The 22,597-nt window shown below is 32.9% G+C and overlaps 1 protein-coding gene across 3 annotated transcripts in view; it reads left to right on the forward strand.

Annotated features, from left to right (window-relative positions):
- HGF (hepatocyte growth factor) overlaps nt 1–20,119 on the forward strand; it is an 86,746-nt gene extending 66,627 nt beyond the window's left edge. For all 3 annotated transcript variants that reach the window (XM_061413790.1, XM_061413791.1, XM_061413792.1), the window contains 8 exons: nt 2,584–2,717; nt 6,646–6,684; nt 7,863–7,959; nt 10,365–10,439; nt 11,272–11,418; nt 12,110–12,216; nt 12,337–12,482; nt 16,461–20,119. In XM_061413790.1, the coding sequence (XP_061269774.1) occupies nt 2,584–2,717; nt 6,646–6,684; nt 7,863–7,959; nt 10,365–10,439; nt 11,272–11,418; nt 12,110–12,216; nt 12,337–12,482; nt 16,461–16,637 (922 nt within the window). In that variant the 3' untranslated portion in view covers nt 16,638–20,119. The remainder of the gene's footprint in view (nt 1–2,583; nt 2,718–6,645; nt 6,685–7,862; nt 7,960–10,364; nt 10,440–11,271; nt 11,419–12,109; nt 12,217–12,336; nt 12,483–16,460) is intronic.
- The last annotated feature ends 2,478 nt before the right edge of the window (nt 20,120–22,597 follow it).

Genomic DNA, 22,597 nt, shown 5'->3' on the forward strand with positions numbered 1-22,597 from the left:
CACCTTTGTTGGCAAACTGATGTCTCTGCTTTTTAATATGCTGTCTAGGTTTGTTGTGGCTTTTCTTCCAAGGAGCAAGCAAGCATCTTTTAATTTCATGGCTGCAGTCACCATCAGCAGTGATTTCGGAGCCCAAGAAAATGAAGTCTGTCACTGTTTCCATTGTTTCCCCTTCTATTTGCCATGAAGTGATGAGACTGGTTGCCATGATCTTAGTTTTTTGCATGTTGAGTTTTAAGCCAGCTTTTTCACTCTCCTCTTTCACTTTCATCAAGAGGCTCTTTAGTTCCTCTTTACTTTCTGCCATAATGGTGGTGTCATCTGCATATCTGAGGTTACTGATATTTCTCCCAGCAATTTTGATTCCCGCTTGTGCTCCATTCAGCCCAGCATTTCACATGATGTATTCTGCATATAAGTTAAATAAGCAGGGTGACAACCTTCATGTACTCCTTTTCCAATTTGGAACTAGTCTGTTGTTCCATATCCGGTTCTAACTGTTGCTTCTTTACCTACATACAGGTTTCTCAGGAGGTGGGTAAGGTTGTTTGGTATTCCCATCTCTTTAAGAATTTTCCATGAAAACACCACATTTTATGTTATGGGACTGCAAAGAAGCCAGCCAGACTTAGATGGTTAGGAAGCTTTCCTAGCAGAAGGGACATTAGCAGGATACACATAATTGGTAGGAGTTGGTCAAAGAAGTGTAGGAGGAAAAACACATCAGGCAGAAGAAACAACTTGTCCAAAAGCTCTTTAAATTGAATTGTTTGAAAATTGGAAATACTTTTATTAACCATAAGGTTTAAGCAGTTTCATTTGGTCAGTGGGCATAGAGAAGAAATTCTCTAGTGGCAAAGCCATACAGGCCCTTTAACCTCTGTTAAGGAGTTTGGGTTTTATCCTAAGCCCATATGGGTCCATTAAGAATTTTAGCAAGAATTGGCATGGCCAAAACTAATGCTCATTTTAACACTGGTAGTTTTAAATCATTTTTAGAAATATGATGGGGTAGAGTGAGCTCTTTACCTGCTTGTGAGAAATAACTGTAACCAACTCTGCCTTCGGTGATTCCAGCATTAGATGCTTGACAGTTTTATGGTGGAAGTAGTTATGCTACAGAAATCTGCAAGGACAGCAAATAAAGACTTCCTGCATATACAGTTCAAAATGTCAGTTGCTAAATATTTATCAACATATCACTGGAAATTTACAACATATTTATTCAGGAACTACAATTATTATAACTTTAAATTCACTGTGTTTTGATTTGCCTTTGGGAATAGTTAAAAGTCATTTGGAAAGAACTTGTAGGCTATTGATGAATGAGTAAGTTGCATGGTACCATTTTGGTTTAAGAACAAATCTGTGACTGCGTGAAGAGGTAATGCGATGTGATGATTTTGAACGAAGACTCTGGAAAATGCTACATGTTCAAACACCTGATCTACAGCTGAAAAATATGTGACCCTAGACAAATTAATTGTTCTCTGTGGATTTCAATTTCCTCAAATACAAAGTTTCATAATCTTAGAGCCTGTCTCATCAGGTTGGTCTAAGTAAGTATGCAAGTCTACATAGTAGAATCTGTTACATACATGTCTTTCTTGTTTTATTGGTCCAAAAAGTGAACCTGAGTTTGGAAAGACAGTCTAAGTTTCTATGTTGAAGTTCCTCCCAAATTTTAAAAATGACACATTAATTAAATTCAAGCATGATGGTTAATTAATGTTGATGTTATATGAGTGGGCAGGCTTCTCTGGTGGCTCAAATGGTAAAGAATTCACCTGCAATGCAGGAGACCTGGGTTGAATCCCTAGGTTGGGAAGATCCCCTGGAGGAGGGGATGGCAACCCATTTCAGAATTCTTGCCTGGAGAATCCCCATGGACAGAGGAGCCTGGTAGGCTGCAGTCTATGGAGTCACAAAGAGTCCAGCATGACTCAGAGACTAAGCACAGAACACATATGAGTGGGCATGGTCTAATAAAATAATATACAGCATTTTTTGCTTTTCTTTTGTACTAAATTTAGTTAAGATGTAAAATGAGATAGCCTGAAATGTTACTCAGTTATCTTTCAAAAACTTATCTTAAATGACCAGTGAAATTCTCAGATTTAATGTTTATTAGCACACTGTGCTTTCAGTGTATCTTCTTATATGTTGTCATAGCAGTGTTGCTAATGAAGCTTGTTTACATGTTTCTGAAACATGAAAAAATAAATATTTTTGCAATAGCTTATATTTTTATACATTTTATAACTTAGATCTTTATCATCTGCTTCTTTCTTGCATGGTGCATTGTTACCTTCCCAGTATAATTAATTAATACAAACAATGTAATAAATTTTTTTATCATTTTATCTATGCTACTTATTCAGCCTTATTCCTCAGTTAAAGAACATGCTTCCAAACTGCAAGAACAACAACAAAGTCTCAAAAAATAAAAAAGAAAAGTTCACAGCAGGTAGTTTATGTTGTGCCTGTAATGAAAATTATGTGCTAGGGTTGTATCTTCTTGTTTTGTTTCTCTTGGACAAGATGTGTGCTTCTTGTGATGTTCCGAGTTTGCTGTTTATGCAGGCATATCTTCTGGGAACCAGATGCTACTAAGCTGAATAAGAATTACTGTCGGAATCCTGATGACGATGCCCACGGTCCCTGGTGTTACACAGGGAATCCTCTCATTCCTTGGGATTATTGCCCTATTTCTCGTTGTAAGTACATTTTGTGATCTTTTTCAGGTGAATTATTTTAAGTATACTGCATGCCCTAAAATGATAATTCAGTTGGAGGTGGAAGTAATACAGGAGGGCTAGAGTTGATCCCCAAATAAGGATGCACTCCAGACAGCAATACATATACACACAATTTCATCTCTCCTCTAGACAAAGAGACATTTTGCTGACCTTTTAAAAGAGATTTTTCCTCCCTCGAAAGATTCCTATTTGGAATCCAGAAGCAATACATGGCCATGGTTCTGACTGGGCTAGAAAGACTGCCTTGCCCCACCATCAATAAACTTGATATTAGCAATATATATTGATTCAGGAGGGCTTCCCTCATAGCTCAGTTGGTAAAGACTCTGCCTGCAATGCAGGAGACCCCGGTTCAATTCCTGGGTCAGGAAGATCCACTGGAGAAGGGATGGGCTACCCTTTCCAGTCTTCTTGGGGCTTTGCTGATAGCTCAGTTGGTAAAGAATATGCCTGCAATGCAGAAGGCCCTGGTTCAATTCCTGGGTTGGAAAGATCTGCTGGAAAAGGGAAAAAGCACTCCAGTGTTCTGGCCTGGGCCACAAAGAGTTGGACAGGACTGAGCAACTTTCACTTTTTTGGTTTTCCTATTAGCTCAGATGGTAAAGAGTCTGCCTGCAATGCAGGAGACCCTGGTTCGATCCCTGGGTCAGGAAGATGCCCTGGAGAAGGAAATGGCAAAGCATTCCGGTATTCTTGTCTGGGAAATCCCATGGACGGAGGCCCCTGGCGGGTTACACCGCACGGGGTCACAAAGGGTTAGACATGACTAAGCAACTAATGTACACACAGGCTGTAGAGCACAAGCTCAATAGTTGTGGCACACAGGCCTAGCTGCTCCTTGGCAAGTGGGATCTTCCCAGATCAGGGATTGAACCTATGTCTGCTGCACTGGCAGTCAGGTTCTTTACCACTGAGCCACCAGGGAAGCGCTAATTAAAGAAGTTTTTAAACATATGTTCAACTAACATTTTTAAACTAAAAATTAGTAATGTGGTATTGAAAGACTTGGGGGCGTTACTAGTATTTGATTAAATGCTATTGCAGATAACATTTATTTCAATGCATTCTGAACATTAATTTCAGCAAATATTTTGCTGTCATTTTTCTAACTATATATATAACCAGGATTTCTTTATATTTTATCACTAGTGAAAGGCTAAAAATATTTATCTTCAGAAGATTTGATTTCTTATCTATTTAACTTCAGAGATTGTATATATCATTTTCACACTGTACATTTGCATTACAAAACATGCAAAGGTTTCTATTTCTTTTTTTTGTATTCCTTTAAAAAGTTTTACAAAATGATATGTTATATATTTTAAGATTATCAAGATGCAAAAGTAAAACTGTAGAAATGTCTGTATTTGTCTATACATGTACACACACTATATCTTAGTATTAAATAGATATATATCTATTTATATAGTATCTAAGTATTAATTAGATATATATTTCAGTATCTAAGTGTTAAGAGAATGCAGTGGTTTAGAGTTGCAACTCTGACTTCCTAGGTAAAAATTATAATTCTAACACTTTAAGTGCCTTGGGTAAATTTCTTCCACTTCAGTTTGCATTTACTTATTCATTTATTAATAATTTTAAATTGAGCTGCTACTGTGTGCAAAGCCCTATATAACATTTTAGGTATAGAAAATATAAACAATGTCTCCTGTACTCAAATCATTTTCAATGTGGAGAGGAGAGAGCTACATACCTAATCACAAATACAGTCATTTAAACACATACATGTTAATATTAAAATATATAATGAAATGGGAATACAAATATCAGTCTGGAAAATATGCGTTGTTCATAAAGTTTTGAATTTGAGTTGAAACTTTAAGGATCTATTAAAAGAAAGTTTTCTTTATGCTTTCACTAAGAGCCCATGTTTTTTCTGAGGCCATATATCAACACATAGACACATATATCTCTACTGTTCCACAGGAAGAACTTTTATCATTGACAAGTTTTCCCTCTTCAAAGTTAAGTTGAGTCAATATAAACAAGATTTCTATCATATATAGTTGTTCAGATTTGAGTACTATGGTAGAGATATGAAGGAAAAGTAAAAGAAGTGAAGTGAAAATAGTATTTTAAGGGAAAAGGGAAAAGGCCTTGAAAGCTGAAGAAACTAGAGAAGCTAGTTAAAGCTAGTTAAGAAGCTTTTTAACAATTTGCAATCTAACAAACTACCCAGAATATTTAGAAATCTGACTTTAAGTGGTATTACAGCTTTTCTAAATATTGGCTTACAGAAAAAAAAAAAATATATATATATAATTATTAAAGCCTCTAAATTATAATATCTAAACATTTAAAAATTTTTAAATATTTTAATGAGGCACAATAACAAACTGAATACTTTGCAGAACTATTAGCTTGATGCTTAAAAGTAGGAAACTTGATACGTAATTAACAATACAATGAATATGCAATCAATCACAGTGCCTCGAAAGTTTTTAATTTTGGAGATTAAACTCTTTTGTTTTAAGAACTATAGTTCTCTGTTTTGTTTTTTTAAGTGCCCTTTAGGCTCTATCCCAAATGTTATCTTATTAAACATTTATTTAAAAAAAGAATACAATGAATAGTCTAGTCTTTTCTCACCACAACAATATAAGAAATAAACAGCTTTTCAGTTTGGAATTTTTAGAAATTAAGTGGAAAAACCAATATCCTTGATGTTTTAATGACCACATTTATACTATGAACTAAAACAATTACCTCAGCTGACTCTAAGACAAAACTCTCCCTCGGGATAAACTAAAAGGAAAGGGAAATGATGAAATTTATAGTTCACCTTTATGCTCATTCACTTAAAATATCTAGATCTGGAAAATGAACATAAACAAAAAAGCTTTAGCATGTGTTAATTTTCTCAAAATTCCCCCTAAATGAAAATCAACTTTTCATCTATTACAAAGGCATCCATATGCCATTTTTGTTTCGTTGCTGGTTTATTTGAGCTCAGGGCACTTCTAAGGACTAACAACCAGCTGGGTCTAAACAATGTCTGACTAAACTCTATGTCATCAATTCTAAACAGTCACACATTAAAATCCAGGAAATGTCTTGGGCCTCATTCATTACTACTTAAGTATTTTTAAATTCTAGAATCTTCCAAGCCAATCTCTTTGCAGCAGTTAAACCCCACTCAGTAGAGAGGTTATAAAAAAGAATTAAGTATGAAGTGTTAGTCATAATTTATTTGCAGTTTCCAAGTACTCTTTTTTTTTATACTTTTCCCTTTACTACCTAGAAAAACCAATCTTTGAAATATTCTGACAAAACATAATTATATTTTGTTATTCCTCTTTTTCCATGAGTGAGGTGGATTTCTATATTCTCAAATTATTAAAAAAAGTTTTTTGAAACATAGAGGAAGATTCAATTATCCTTAATCATATAAAAGATAAAAGTAATTTCAGCAATAATGTAAATGGGCCAAAATTACAGTAAAGCTATATAGTTTATATGAATGGCCCAAACAAACAATAATAAGCAGTGGAATGTTCATTGTGTACAGTGTTTGGCATGTTGGGAGAATGAGGCAGCTCCTCGGTTCCAGCAGTGTAATTCAGACTGCCAACATCATCAAACCACATGCCCGAGAGTCTTCAAAAATCATAAAACAGGGCTTTCCTCACATCATCCACTACCATACTTTCAACTTTGTCTAATAAAAGTGATACAGAATTATTCAAAAGGGTATTATTACATTATATTTTTGAATAAATGTAAAGAATTGTCTTAAATTATCAATTCATGGATATTTGGGTTTCAATACAAAATGATGTACTATTGAATAGTACATTTTATTTTTACATACAGGAATATGTATACATGAATTATGTATATATGTATATATTTGTTTTTACAGGTGAGGGCGATACCACACCTACAATAGTCAATTTAGACCGTAAGTGATCCTTCAAAAGAATTTATTATATCTTAGTATCTATGTGTCATAATGATCATTATTTACTTCATAAAAATATCATTATATAAACTTCCATCATAAATTGTTTTATTTGAACACTTGTCCTGTGTGAATGTATAAAGGTATTACAAAGACAGCTGCATGCTAAATATCAAAATTCATTGATCTGTCAGAAAATATTATATTAAACTTTGAAAAGCATGTATAGTGCTTTTAACTTGGGGCAGAATATATCCAGTGGACCTTCACCATCCTTTAAATTAAATCAGGATGCCAAAGTTAGAAAGAATGAAACTAGAAGGTTGGAAAGTTATGCACTGTCTTTATCTTGCTCTATCTTTAAAGCTCTTTGCATTTTCTATGAGGCAAAAGATGACACAATGTGAAAGGTTTAGTTAATCCTCAGTTTGGGAAAATCTAAACTGCATTTAGGAGCTGCTTGTATCACACATTTCTTGGGCTGAAGGAAGTTACTCAAATGTTTTGGTTTGAGAGACCACCTGCTGTGTCTGAAGAAGCAAATGGAAATCTATTTTAGACCATGGAGAAGAGTAGATAGGATAAAGCAAAGAACACTGACAAGGGTCAGGAAAAAGTTTACTTCAAAGAGTCTGTGTTATATCATTTGGATATAATGATTTAAACATAATTATGTCATTTGGATAACATTTCAATTAAGATCACTTTGGTTAACACCTTGCAAAACAGTTCTACATTCTTACTATACAAATTCAGAAGTAATAAACCAAATATATATATATTTTCCCCCACTGGGGCTTTCCATTGATATTTAGGGAAAAAAGCACTGTAAATAGCATCATTCTGTCGTGTTGAGGTTGGTAAGGAAAATACAGTTGCTGTTAGACCTGAAGAACTTGTACATAGAGAGCAAAGTCTGTCACTATGATGTCAATTCTGCTGACCTTGAGTTGATTACTTTTTCTTTGTTATCTACCTACTTAGATGAGGAGAGCAAACATTTTGGGTCTGATCTGGCACTGTAGTCACACTATTTACCTTTGCTTTTTTCCAAAATGTACTTCTGACACAGTTACAGTAGTTACATTTGTGTAGTGACCGTCAAATGCTTAAGAAAGCTGAGAGGCACAGGTTGTTTCAAAATGTTTTGTCAAAATGTTGTTTGGTCCTCTTTTTAGATCCAGTAATATCTTGCGCCAAAACAAAACAATTGCGAGTTGTAAATGGAATTCCAACACGAACAAATGTAGGATGGATGGTTAGTTTGAAATACAGGTAATTATTAATAGACACAAATCACACATATTTGGGTTATTTGCAAATAGTTGTATTCCCAGCAGTATGGCCATGTGCAGCCGTGAAGGTTGTGCCCTGCACAAGACACCCATATGAGGGGGACACAAGAGGGACGAATCACATTCTGCTTGCCAAACATCCCTGGATTTTGCAGTTTGTGCCTCCAGAGATAGAGCTGTTTTAAATGTTTACAAAGGTCCCATATGTGTTGCCATTGTCCCTGATGTGACATTTTAGTTGTTAAGCAAAAGACAACTACACAGGAAACCTACTTATACCTTGATATAATCATGGTAGTTGTAATACTTATGTTAATTTCCCAATTAAGGATATTATGAGATTATTTTCTAGCATGTTTATGCACAATCATAGCAAAACATTTATATTTGATTTTAATTTTTGACTTTTTCATTGTCATTCTAATGAAAAATGGCAATAATTTAAAATACTAGAATATTTTATCATTAAGAAAAGTATAAATTATACTGATAGTTTAACAGTCTTGAAATTATAATATTTGATATGACAAGACATGTCTATTGCTTAGTGTAAAAATCAATGCCATGTTCTATGTAAAATAGGTTTTAAAAATGTATTATTATACAAAATTAAGATTATTTATTATAAGAAGTAAATACTGAAAATAGGAGCTAGCTTTAAAACCTGATCTTAGAACTTTCTATATACTACACATATTATACTGTATGGTAATCAGAACGTTAAAATTTTTTTTTAATATATCTATCTCTATTGGAATGTCATCGTGAAACATACCCCAAAGTGCACCTGAATTCTAGCCGCATTTTCCCTTGTTTTCAAGACCCTCCATGTTTCTCCCTCCAGCCTTTGTGCTGCTGGAGCTTTCTTCCTCCATATTTTATGCCTACAAAATTTGTATGTTTTAAATACAAACTGGAATATCTCCTTTTTTTCTAAACCTTCCCTGTTTCTTTAACTCTAGCCTCCTAGAATTTAGGAATAAAATTCATTTTTACTATAATTAACTCACAGTGATATTAAAGTAGAATAGGGACAACTTGAAACTGGTTATTTTTCTTTCAATGACTAAGTCAATTCTTAATAAGCATGAAGTTTATATTCTTTATACACCAAGTAGAAAATGACCTAGAGTTCCCTTAGTGTGTCTTTCTTTCAAGGAATTAACATCAATTTTTATAAATCTTTATGCTGATAATTGTAGGGTAGTAACTAAAATAGAGTTATGAAACTCACCAGAATATTAATCATGCAATGTGAAGACATAATGAAGGCTGTAAAATTTGAGGGTGGTATTTTCTTTACTGTAGAAAAATTTCCAATAATCTACATCTTTGAGCTAATTAGAGGATCTCTGCAAATCTCATTACTCCAGAAGAAAAGGCAAATACTTTTGAATTTATTCTTACTTATAGGAGACTTCCTTTTGAAGTCGCCATCTTTGGAGAAGTAGGTGAAACTGTTTTTCACCAGATCAGTGTAGTATAAACTTTTTTTAAAAAGTACTCTTTTCCTTTTAAATCTAAGTTCTTAGTAACAACAGCTGTTTATCTATTGTTCCAAAACTCATAGAGAGGAATAGAAACTAAAACTCTCTATATATTCTTATCCTCCTGTGTGGTATAGGCCGTAAATAAATGTGGTCTTAGTCTGGGAATCTTATTCTATTACTCTCTGAAGCACTGAACATCTGTACTCTTTGGAAATGTAAATTGTGAGTAGTTGTACTTTTTCCCATGTGTTTGCCAAAAAAGAATACATTTACAGATTTTGGATATCATCAAATAAATATTCTAGTATTTATTATTCTTTACAAATATATTATAATTTCCTAGATGATATATCTTGAAAAACTGTTTTAATTTGATAAGTAAAATGTTATATTGTTGATATTAAGCTGGACAAACAAATTTACTGTTATATCCTGTTAATGTATCAGAACTAAATAATGGTAATGAAAGAAGCAAATAGTGCATAAATATTATATATGGTTACCACAAGATGGTTTTCAGAATTTAAATAAACACTCAAATTTGTCATTTTCATAATCAAACATTGAATTTAAATTAGGTCTAATAATCCTATGTTTATAGCACATACTTTCTTTTATAAGGATAGACTACACACATGTGAACATGTGTTTGGTAATGAATCAGTAAAGTTGATTATATAAAATTATAATCACATTTTGAAAAACAAGTTCTAATGCTACATCATCAAGTATCATCCTTCTGATAAAAAAATACTCATTTATTCTGTTTGGGTTAATATCTATAGTTTCCTCTCAATGTGTTCATGCTTAACAAATGGAGCCATAGGTTTTGCATTAATTGGCAAGCACTCTTTCTGTACAGATGTTACTTGTTTTTCTTTCCTCTTTCTTTTAGAAATAAACATATCTGCGGAGGATCATTGATAAAGGAAAGTTGGATTCTTACTGCAAGACAGTGTTTCCCTTCTCGGTAAAGTGAAACCAATATTTGTTTTAAGCATTTAAAAATATGTATGGCTTCCTCCTAGATTCCCCCTAGAATGTATAGTCATTTAACAGATATTCACCAGCATGGGGTGAACAAATTATTTTTATTTTAGATTTAGCTTATGAAACTGACTTAATAGTTATGAGTACTACTTCTGTCTACCTCTTTCCACGATTAGCACTACTCTCATTTGGGAGAAAATTTTGCTAGAATTATGTTAATAATTTTTACCCTAACCTCCTTCTTGAATTCTATATTTCTAGAGAGAAATTCTTTTTCTGAATTAGCAACAAACTTCTTTCAGTCCTCACTTCTTTCTTATGTACAGCCAGCCTCAAAATAATACTGAGAATGATTTTCAGAGTAAATTAGCCTTAAGGAAAAGATAAAGAAATAGCATTTGTTAGCTTACTTCTTGATTCTCATCAAGATTATACTGACTTTGTTAGTATAAATCTTCAATCCTTATTAATAAGGCAAACATATACACCTTTGAGATAAAGAGGAAAACTTGCAATAAATTATAATTCTTGTAATATGCTTTACCTGAGAATTTTTCATAAATAACCTACTCTCTAGCAAGAATAAGCAAGTTGAAAAAATAGCCGTTTAGAATTTCAGCAATTTAAAGGCTCTTCCTGCTTATATGTTCTTGTAGTATTCAGAATCTTCCAATAAAAAATGTGTTGCTCTTTATTATACTTTAAACTTTAAATTTAGGTTATTTATCTGCCCTTGTAAGCTAATATAACAATACATATAAATAATATTACATAATTTAAAGTTATATTTTACATTTTAATTTTTTACTTAGAAACAAGGACTTGAAAGATTATGAAGCTTGGCTTGGAATTCATGATGTCCATGGGAGAGGAGATGAGAAACGCAAACAGGTTCTAAATGTTACCCAACTGGTATATGGGCCTGAAGGATCAGATCTGGTATTACTGAAGCTTGCTAGGTTAGTTCCTTTAGATAGTTTCATATTTTTAACATACACTTGAATGGTTGAATCTTTTTATTCAACTATGTGGTTATTCTTTCTCTCTCATGGGCTTCCCTAGTGGCTCAGACGGTAAAGGGTCTGCCTGCAATGTGGGAGACCCAGGTTCGATCTCTGGGTTGGGAAGATCCCCTGGAGAAGGCAATGGCAGTCCACTCCAGCACTCTTGCCTGGAAAAATCCCATGGATGGAGGAGCCTGATAGGCTACAGTCCATGGGGTCACAAAGAGTCGGACATGACTGAGCGACTTCACTTTCACTTTCATGTAAATATATTATAAAGCATATGTCACATGTCATATGTGTGTGTGTGTGTGTGTATGCATACAGAGGCAAAGAGAGGGGCATTTTCAAATTGTTCATATGTGAATAAATGAAAGTGGGCCAACAATATGGTTAGCCTGCTCTAAAACCAAAGCTTAGTGAGCAATTATATGGTAACTTTTAACAGGTAAAATAATGACTTAAAAATCACAATGACCATTTACTCTTAAATATTTTCAAATATTCATTTCTCTACTACCTACGTGAAGCAAAATTGTTTATTCTTTCTAAATGAAGTATATTAAACTTTTACACTACATTTTAATATGTTTATTTTGTGCTGAATCCAGTCAAAGGTACTTACCATTATATTTTCTCTTTTCAGGCCTGCTATTTTGGATGATTTTGTTAGTACAATTGATTTACCTAATTATGGGTGCACAATTCCTGAAAAAACCACTTGCAGTGTTTATGGCTGGGGCTACACTGGATGTAAGCTATTTTTTAAAAGATAAGGCAATATCATATTTATTTTACAAAAATAGTTGGTAATTGTTTATTTTCTCACTTTACCCTATGCTCATTAACCATACATATTTTGCACCATTCCAGTGATCAACTCAGATGGTCTACTACGAGTAGCACATCTCTATATTATGGGGAATGAGAAATGCAGCCAATATCATCAAGGGAAGGTGACTCTGAATGAGTCTGAAATATGTGCTGGGGCTGAAAATATTGTATCAGGACCATGTGAGGTAAAAAAGGGGGATTTTAAAATAAGTAACACGTGATAGATAGCATATTTTTTCCTGTTTATAGTTTTTTTCTATTTTTCTCAAGTAAGAATCATTGTACATCTGCCTGTTGTAAGAGAAAGGAATTGGAAAATATAACCCTTATTATTCTTGTATATCTCTTTTAGCTAAATAGTGAACAATCCATGTTTCATTAGCAGCAAACTAAGATGCCATTCATCTCTCATATAGCAAGAAATTAATACAGCCAAAACTCTAAGAGAAAGCTGTTCAAATTAGAAGTAGCCAACGTGCAGTTTGATACCATAGCTTGCATTTTTTCTAATGTTTTTCTAAATTTATCTGTTCTTCCCAAATTCTAAGCTAACTCTATTAATTTTAGTAAGAGATCCATGCCTGGTTTTAAACCTTTAAATGTGTTTTTGGTTAAGCCAGTGTGTGTGTGTATGTGTGTATGTGTCTGTGTGTGCGTGTGTGTGTGTGCGTGCGCGCTTCTATTTTAAAAAACCAGAAGGTCAAAGTTTGTGACTTTAAGAGTTTGGACATTTTCATTTCTTAGGCAACTGTTCTTTTTACTTGGCAGTGTTCCTATCCCTATTTAACATAAACAAGCTGTTAAACTGCTATTTTAGATGTATTTTCAATGCAAGAGACAAGTTCTCCAACCCTGAGAACTCTGGAATTATAGAATACTATGTGTAGTAAAATATGGAATGAGTTCAGTAATAGTGAAATATCTTTTGACTTTTAGGAAAATGTCCTATGTATGGAGCATAAATTTGTATTGAAGTCCATATGTTATGTATATATTGCTTTGAGATTTCATCTTTGAAAAGAAAATAAAATATTTTTAAGTTAAAAAAAAGTTTAAATTGCTTGAAAATAATATGAGTAGAAACTGATTATGTGTTTATAACCACTTTGGAATTTGGCGTTTTTTGTTCCAGTAAATCTAACATCATTAAGTCTATTATAACAAATGAAAATTTATGAGGAATATTTTTTATCTATTTATTTATTCCCCAAAGAGCTCTGTAAATACAAAAATGTTGAGCTAAACCAAGTCTTTGAGATAGTTAGGAAGTTTACACTTATTCAAGTTCTACTGCCATTATTACTTTGACAACTACTCTTCTGGATAGCCTGTAATCTGGTTTATCATCTATATACTCTTAGATTCCTAACTTTAGCACTGAAAAATTTATCATATTATCACATATTTGCTATTTTTTATCCATTTGCTTCAAATTGATTCAGCCACTTCTTAAAAATGCTTAATTTTTTTTTATATCACTGTTATTTGAAATGATAATTTAATCACCAAACCACTGAAATCTAAACACTTGAAAAAGAAATCTCTTAAACATTTGTAGGGTAGCAATAGTATCACATTTAGTGAAAGTCTCTAAAAACGTAATTGACTTGAACAATTTGTATCAGTGAACACTGGTGCATTAATTTAAAAACCAGATAAATTCATGTGGCAGAGTTTAATCAAGTCTTTAAAAAAAATCACTGGAATATAGCTGCTTTATAATGTTGTGTTAATTTCTGCTGTACAGCAGTGTCAACCAGTTATATGTATGCATATATCCTCTTTTTATTTTTAATTAAAAAATTAACCCCTACTCTTTATTGAATACTTCAGTTCAGTTATTAGTTTCTAATCATTTGCTACTATTAGCAGAGCTATCCCTCTTGGCTCAGATGGTAAAGAATCCGCCTGCGTTTAAGGAGACCTGGGTTCGATCCCTGCATTGGGAAGATCCCCTGGAGGAGGGCATGGCAACTCACTCCAGTATTCTTGCCTGGAGAATCCCCATGGACAGAGGAGCCTAGTGGAATACACTCCTTGGGGTTGCAAAGAGTTGGACATGACTAAGAGACTAAACACACAGCAAAACTGATATTCCTATAGAGAAATCTTTTTGCATGTGTCTGAATCATAAGTTCTTTAGGATAGATTCTTAACATGGAATGACAACATTAAAGCAAATTTAGATAATTTATACATTCTGTCAAATTGCCCTCAAAAGTTTATATCAATTATTCTTCCAGAAACACTATATGAAAAAGAAGCCCCCTTTTCCCATTGCTAAGACTCAGTATCATCAATTTTTAATATTTTGGTACAAATGAAGAAGTGAAAGTGCTAGTCACTCAGTTACATCCAACTCTTTATGACCCCATGGACTGTAGCTCTCTGTCTATGGAATTCTCCAGGCAAGAGTACTGGAGTGGGTAGCCATTTCCACTCCAGGGCATCTTCCTGATCCAGGGATCAAACCCAGAACTCCTGCATTGCAGACAGATTCCTTACTGTCTGAGCCACCAGGGAAGCCAGTTCAAAATTTATCTCATTTTTGTTTGATCAGATTTTATTGCTCACATATTTAAGCATCTGTTCCTATTTCATCATACTTTGTAATTACTTTTTCATTCATTTGCAAATTTATCTGTTAAGTCATTTGTCTTTTTCAAATTGATTTATAGGAGTTTCAAATGTTCTTTCAATCTATGGCTTTATTTGAACATTGTTTATGATGAATTTTGGCATTCAGAAGACTTTCACTTCATTGCACTTTTTTGTGGGTTATTTATTCATTTATTTTTAATCGAAGGATAATTGCCTTTCAATGTTGTGGTTTCTACTGTACAACATGAGTCTGCTATAAGTATACATATATCCCTACCCACCCCACCCCATCCTGCTCCTCTAGGTAATCACAGACGCCAAGCTAAGTTCCCTGTGCTCTACAGCAGCTTCCCACTAGCTATCTATCTTCCACATGGTAATGTGTGTATGTCAACGCTACTCTCTCAGTTTGTCCCATCCTCTCTTTCCCCTGCTGTGTCCACAAGTCCCTTCTGTACTTCTGCATCAAGTCTCTTTGAATAAACTATTTTCCTTAGTATTTTATCTTCTGTGTCACCCCCACCTTGATTTTATCTACCATAGAATGTTGATAGCTCTCTTCTTTCTACTTGTATTACAGAATTAAATTTTGCAGTAGTTTAGTTTATCTCATCACTGTTGAGGGAAAATGAAGATAGTCCCAAGCACTCTTCTAGATACAAAGACACCAAAAGTCAGTCACTACAATCCCAGGAGGCTGCTTGGCATAAAAAAAGTGATGCAGCACATTTTAATGATGACATATAACAATGGTATAAACATAACATCTATATTAAAAAAATATACAGGAAAATCTTTTTATCAATCTATTCATCTTTCATCTATCACTTATGAAGATATGATCATACAACAGGGTTACCATACAGCCTTTCCACAAAGAGTAAGACAAATATAAATATAACTCTGTTAACTACTAATACTAACAGTAAGTGCAGGAACATTCCTTCTTTAGGCCCAGAAAAGCAATTTCTAAACAGTAAATAGAATTATTTTACTGCCTACAAGTTTTTGTTTAACTTGTTAAAATCATTTTGGGGGCAGGGTTGAGAGAAGGGAAGAAATTAGATAAAAGTTAATGTGGCTTAATCATTTAAACTGTATGATTACAGGTGAGGTTTTTTTGATACTGTATTTGTCTATATTTTCCATTTTTTCTATATTGAACATACTCAGAACACCAGAAGACAACCAGAATGAATATAAAATCTACTTTCTTAAAAAGCTATCAGTGGTTATGTATTAATTAGTCTGCTTGAAACAAAAGCAAAAACCACTTTAAAATATGAGTGACTATTTTAGAAAAGACAAATCATTCTTAAATGATTACTACACATGATAGAACACTATTGAACCTTTGTACTTATCTCAGTCTTGAGTTGTCTAATAGAAAGACAACCAATGGTTTAGTACATCAATTGAATGTCTTCATATTTTAGTTGAAGTTATTCTCTTTTTTACATATATATATTTGAGATATAAATTGATATATGAAATGTTAATGATTTGTTAATTTTTATTTCTAAAATAATACTTTGTTGTTATTATTGATGTCTTCTTCCTAGGGAGATTATGGTGGCCCACTTGTTTGTGAACAACATAAAATGAGAATGGTTCTTGGTGTCATTGTTCCTGGTCGTGGCTGTGCCATTCCAAACCGTCCTGGTATTTTTGTCCGAGTGGCATATTATGCAAAATGGATACACAAAATCATATTAACGTATAAGGCACCACAGTCGTAGCTGGTTTAACTGTCTGAAGCTTCCAATAACACAAGTCTCTTTTACATGAAGATTTTGGAGTACATGGAATTAAAATGTAACTTAAAAATCCTGAGACAACTACTTGAGTGTCATGTTTGTTAAGATACTCATTAATATTTATGGGCGTTTGCTGTTGTTTTGTTTGTCAGTGTTATTTTGTAAATGTTGAAGTGAATTAAGGTACATGCAAGTGTAGTAACATATCTCCTGAAGATACTTGAATGAACTAAAAAATGCAAAGGTATAATTGCTGGATGCTAAAGATACAATGGAAAAGATCAATTAATTTCTCTCAGCTGCTTTCCAAGGTTAGTTTCATAATAATAAATAAACCATAAGTTAAACATTATTTCAACCTCACAAAAACAATTTATATCTTGTGTCCTTAAACTGTAACTCTATATTAAATTATATTACCTTTAATATGCTATACATTATAGTTCATTCATTTCTCCTCATCATGTATCCTGTAATACTGGTACATATACTTTTTACAAAAACATATACCTATATGCAAATACATGGGTACACATGTGCATACACTACAGTTCAAACTGTGGTGTATCTAATGTAATCCCTAAATATGCTGAAATTGTATATTTATAGTTTTTCCTTAAGAAAAATATTAAAAGAATTCTAAAGACTTGTAGGAATATTAAGGAAAAGTGCAAGATAGAAGTGACTAGATCATCCTCCATATAATCTGCAGATGGCCTCTACTCCTTGGCAATTGAGGTGTGGTCATGACACACAGAGTTAAATAACACCTAACCTAGGTGCTTACGTATATTTATTATCCAAGTTATTTTAGATAGTTTCTGACTCTTAAAGGGAATAGGCTATTTGTTTATTAGTATTCTTTCTTTCAAATTTAGGGACACTTATTTATGCAAGGTATTTTTAGATCTTTTTTCCTAAAGTAGTTAAAATCATCAGAGATAACTAATTGAAATTTAAAAGTGTTATGGTCCTTAAGATGTATTTAAGGATCTAAGTCTAAGACTTGCTGCTGTGATTGGCTTCTTTCTCATCTTCTTTAACTTAAAAGCAAATATTTAAGAGGAAAATTCCCATGTCTCTAAAATTTGTAAATAGCCTTTCACCAAATTATGCATTAAAATATATATTGAAGAAAGAAATAAAAATAACTTTGTATAACTGGAGGTATTTTAGTCTAATCAAACTTTACTCAAGTAAAGGAAAAAATGTAAAAGGAAAGGAACTAGTTTGTCTAAACTCTGTATTTGATTATTTTTTAAAGTACAGTTAAATCTGCTGAATGAGGTATTTTATCAAAATACCTTTATTTTATCTTACTTAATTTTACATAGATCTTTCCTAATGCATGGGAAATTTCAGATTTTGTATTCTGTATGATAATAACCAGACCATATTTATTACTGTATTAGTCATGATTAGCTAAAGATCATGTATTTGTCAAGAAATAACAAAGAGTAATTATTATATGCTCTGAAGTTTCACAAAATATTCCTGTATAAGAATTCTTTAAAAATAATTATTTGAACATTTTGAATCTAGTATGTTCATTTCTCTAACTTGTTTCTTTTGGATGATCTCAGTTAAGGCCACGGATCCAAATGATGCTCTAAAAATTCCAGAAGACACTGTTCAATCTTGAGTAAAATGGTTTTAATTTTACTCAAGAACTTAGTTCAGATTATGGGCAGCAAATCCAAAATTCTTTTCAAAATTGTGCCATTTTCTTTATTTTTTGTAATAATATATGTGCTGGTATCAAGAAACGGTGACAGTGAAGAGAAATCCAACAAGTTGCTAGTACATAACAGTGTATTGTATTTTTCTCTCCCTTATGTAATATACCATTATAATCAAACAGAAATTTCCAAGGTAAATTGTCTAGATATTAAAGTATTTTTCAGTTTCTTCTCGCTAAATGACAAAATTTTATTGTTACATATTAATTATATTTGTAAAACACTAAATTGCAATTCTTTTAAATACTCACATTTAAAAATATTTCTTTTATGTCTTTTCCTCTAAATTTCCACTGAGGGTAGAGATGACATAGATAGAAAATGAAGCTAACTTTATAGATGTTTTGAACTCAGTGTTTTCCATTTTAATAAGGATAAAACAAGACCACCAATAAACTATCAGGCATGTGTAAAAAGCAGTTCTTTTCTTTGGGAGTTTCCTTTTTATAGGAGATTGGTGGAATAGATATAAAAGCAAGATGAACAAGACTCATGTTATTTTAGGTGGTGCAACAGGGAATAACCATGTCATTTTTCTCTGGTGAAAAATACTATTTCCTGGGCATTCTTTTTTCTTAATAAAAAATAAAAAATCCAATTTATGTAAAAATCCATTTCATTTGAGTCATGGAAAAAAATCTTTAAATTAGAAGTTTTCAATGATATTTTTATTTTGGCTGTTTGAATAATGGTTATGTGCTGTTATAATTGTGGACATTTTCTTATGTCTACCAGGAATAGTAATGTAAAATTAAAATATTTGTCATAATGCCTCTGCCGTGCAGAAGGAATGATAATCCTTTTGTGTACTTCTTTAATTTTATTGTGAAATGTGTAATGACTTTTACCTATCTGCTGTGGGCAGGTCCTCAGTAAAATGGTTTATATTGAGTGAATCTCTAGTATTAACAGGCTCTTGCTTGCTATCTAAGTGTTTCAAACTATGGGAAATGTGAGACACTGGAGGGCAAGAAAAATAACAATAATGACATGTGATAACAAAATTGTATTTCACTTATTCCTGTGAATATTTCTTGTTGGTACCAATGGTACTGTAGAAAGTGAATGTTATAGCCACAACATTCTCTTGAAAAAAACACTGTCAAGAAATAAGAAATTGCTGTCAGGAATTTTCTTGCTTTTTCTAAACATTAAAAAAAAAATACTGGCTCTGCAATATAAGGATCATGTGGTGAAGAATTTTAATAAACTCACACTAAATATATTGTAAATTGACATAAGTCCAAAAAAGAACTACTTTCAATCAATTATACCCCATATATATAGACAAACTCATTTGAGAAATAAAGTTAATTTGAATGAAATATAATCTTTATGTGAATAAATTATGTTTCATAATAAAATCCAAAAGAATTTATCTTTCAATATTCAACAATTTTGAACTAAGAATTTGCTAATATAAAAAAAGTTAAAATTCTCTGGACCCTATAAATATTGACAGTGTGGTTTTCAGTAGGTTCACTTCCATTTGCACAGAAAGTTTCTGTCTTTAGGAAACTGAAAATGGAATACTGTGGATGTTATTACTGTTTGTCTTGTATGTAAATAGGAAATAGATAAGCTGCCTATTGAGTGGTATAGCTGGATGCTTACCCAAAGGGGAACACTGTGGTTATGACGTGTATATAAATTTTCTGTAGTTAATAAAGTTGTTATTTTTATAACCATGCTTATTATTATTAATAAAATATTTTATCAAAATGCTCTCTTCATTTTAGTTATATAAGTGGACATATTTGAATCTGCTCTGGGGTTAATGTAGAAAACAAACAACAATGATCTCATTGACAGAAATTATATATGCTTAATTGCAAGAAAGATTATATAACTTGTGTATAGAACCAAGACAAAAGTTATTATTCTGTTACAACTTCTATCTACGGTAATATCAGTGATCTTCAGTAAACTGTTAATTTCTATGGACTTCAATTTTTTCCACTGCAAAATAGAATTATTCATTCTTCATATTTGCTAGAGTGATGCTCTGATACAAGTTGTCATGAATGATCATCTGAATTCCTTTACTATGTTACTATATATTACAAAGGGTATTATAAATGAGTTAATCACTTTAGAATTTATCTTCAATGTATACATTAAATTCAGAATAAATATGAATCAAATTCACTCTTTTCATTCAAATTGGAGGCAAAATTGGAAGAACTAATTATCAATTGGTCTAACCAAAAAGAGTTCTATAACACCATTGACTATTTCAAGTTATATTATACTGTCTATCCCTCAAAAAGGTTGCTTTACCAATTTTTCTGGCATATACTCATCTCAAGCAGTGATTAGTATATCTAATTCTAGAGCCCATTATAAAATATTTAATCTTTTTAATGGTTATGATCCAAGTAGAATATATGTATTCACTCATTTTTGGTGTCAATAAGAACATTTCAAATGTATATATTGTTAATTTTTCTAATTTTTTATTTTTTCTCACTCTTTTCTAAAACTCCATTTCATCCTAAACCCATATTGTGCTATTTTAAGTAGAATAGTCCAGAAAAGCTCCTTTGAGAGATGGTATTATAATAGGATACTCAGTGAAGTGAGAGAGCAAGTGAGAAAGTTGTAATAATATCTGGAATCTGAGAAGGAGAGCTTGGACAATATTTTTGCTGGCTTCTTAATATAATGTATTCATTTACTCTTACAAATTATAATGCTTTAATTAGTCACCGTTTGTCAGTGTTCTGAATAGAATCACCTTGGTTTGCAATTCCTCAGTGTTTTAATCCAGGAGTTTTATTGCCATTCTATTCCATTAGAACTTCCCCGGGTGGCTCAGACGGTAAAGCATCCGCCTACAATGTGGGAGACCTGGGTTCGATCCCTGGATCGGGAACATGCTCTGGAGAAGGTAACGGCAACCCACTCCAGTACTCTTGCCTGGAAAATCCATGGATGGAGGAGCGTGGTCGGCTACAGTTCATGGGGTCGCAGAGTCGGACATGACTTAGCAACTTCACTTTCTTTCACACCATTATTACATTGCACAGGCACCATCCTTAATCTACACAGCCCTAGATGTGCTTTCCACATCATTTCACCAAGTTACACCACTTTCATGTATAACTTATATTAAAAGTCTTATTTTAGCCAGTATAAATTTTTCTTTTGGTTCATGAATTTGCAAATATCTCTATTGCATGTGTTGTTTGGGAAAGCTGATTTTAAAAGTCTTAATAACTTTAAGATAAAACTATATGTAAGGTAATTCGGAAGCATTTTATAATACTATGAAGAACGGGCTTCCCAGGTGGCTCAGTGAGTAAAGAACCCGCCTACAATGCAGGAGACGCAGGAGATGTGGGTTCAATGGCAGGCTACAGTCCACAGGATGCCAGAGTCGGACATGACTGACGCGACTGAGCATGCAGGCACAAACGCACTATAAAGAGCAAGTTCTTTTTTTTTTTTCCTCATGGTGTCTTTATCTGGTCATGGAATGACTTCAGATGTGTTCCTACCCTTTCGTTTTTTGGGAATAATTTAAGCAGGGTAAGTGTTAATTGTTTGAATGTTTGGTAGACTTCACATGGAAGCCATCTGGTCTTAGACTTTTGTTTGTTCAGATGTTGATTTTTATTACTGATTCAGTCATTACTGGTAATTTATCTGTACATATTTTCTATTTCTTCCTGATTCAGTCTTGTGAGATTGTCTGTTTTTCGGAATTTATCCATTTTTTTAGGCTGTGCATTTTTGGGGGCATATAATTGTTCATAGTAATCTCTTACTGTTTGTATTTCTGTGGTATTTCTGGTAACTTTTCCTTTTTTATTTCTGATTTTATTGATTTGGAAAAATCATTATGTTTCTCTTTATGAATCTTGTTATTCATTGTCCATTCGCTGAGTTGGGTCTGACTCTTTGCGACCCCATGTACTTGCAGCACTCCAGGCTTCCCTGTCCTTCACTGTCTCCTGGAGTTTGCTGAAACTAATGTTCACTGAGTCAGTGATGCCATCCAACCATCTTAATCTCTGTCACCACCTTCACTTCCTGCCCTCAGTTTTCCCAGGATCATGGTTTCTTCCAATGAGTCAGCTCTTCGCATCAGGTGGCCAAAGTATTGAGAGTCAGCTTCAGTCCTTCCAAAGAATATTCAGAGTTTATTAACTTTAGGATTGATTGGTTTGATATCCTTGCTGTCCAAGGGACTCTTAAGAG

Source organism: Bos javanicus, chromosome 4 (genome assembly GCF_032452875.1).
Source record: "Bos javanicus breed banteng chromosome 4, ARS-OSU_banteng_1.0, whole genome shotgun sequence".
NCBI lineage: Eukaryota > Metazoa > Chordata > Mammalia > Artiodactyla > Bovidae > Bos > Bos javanicus.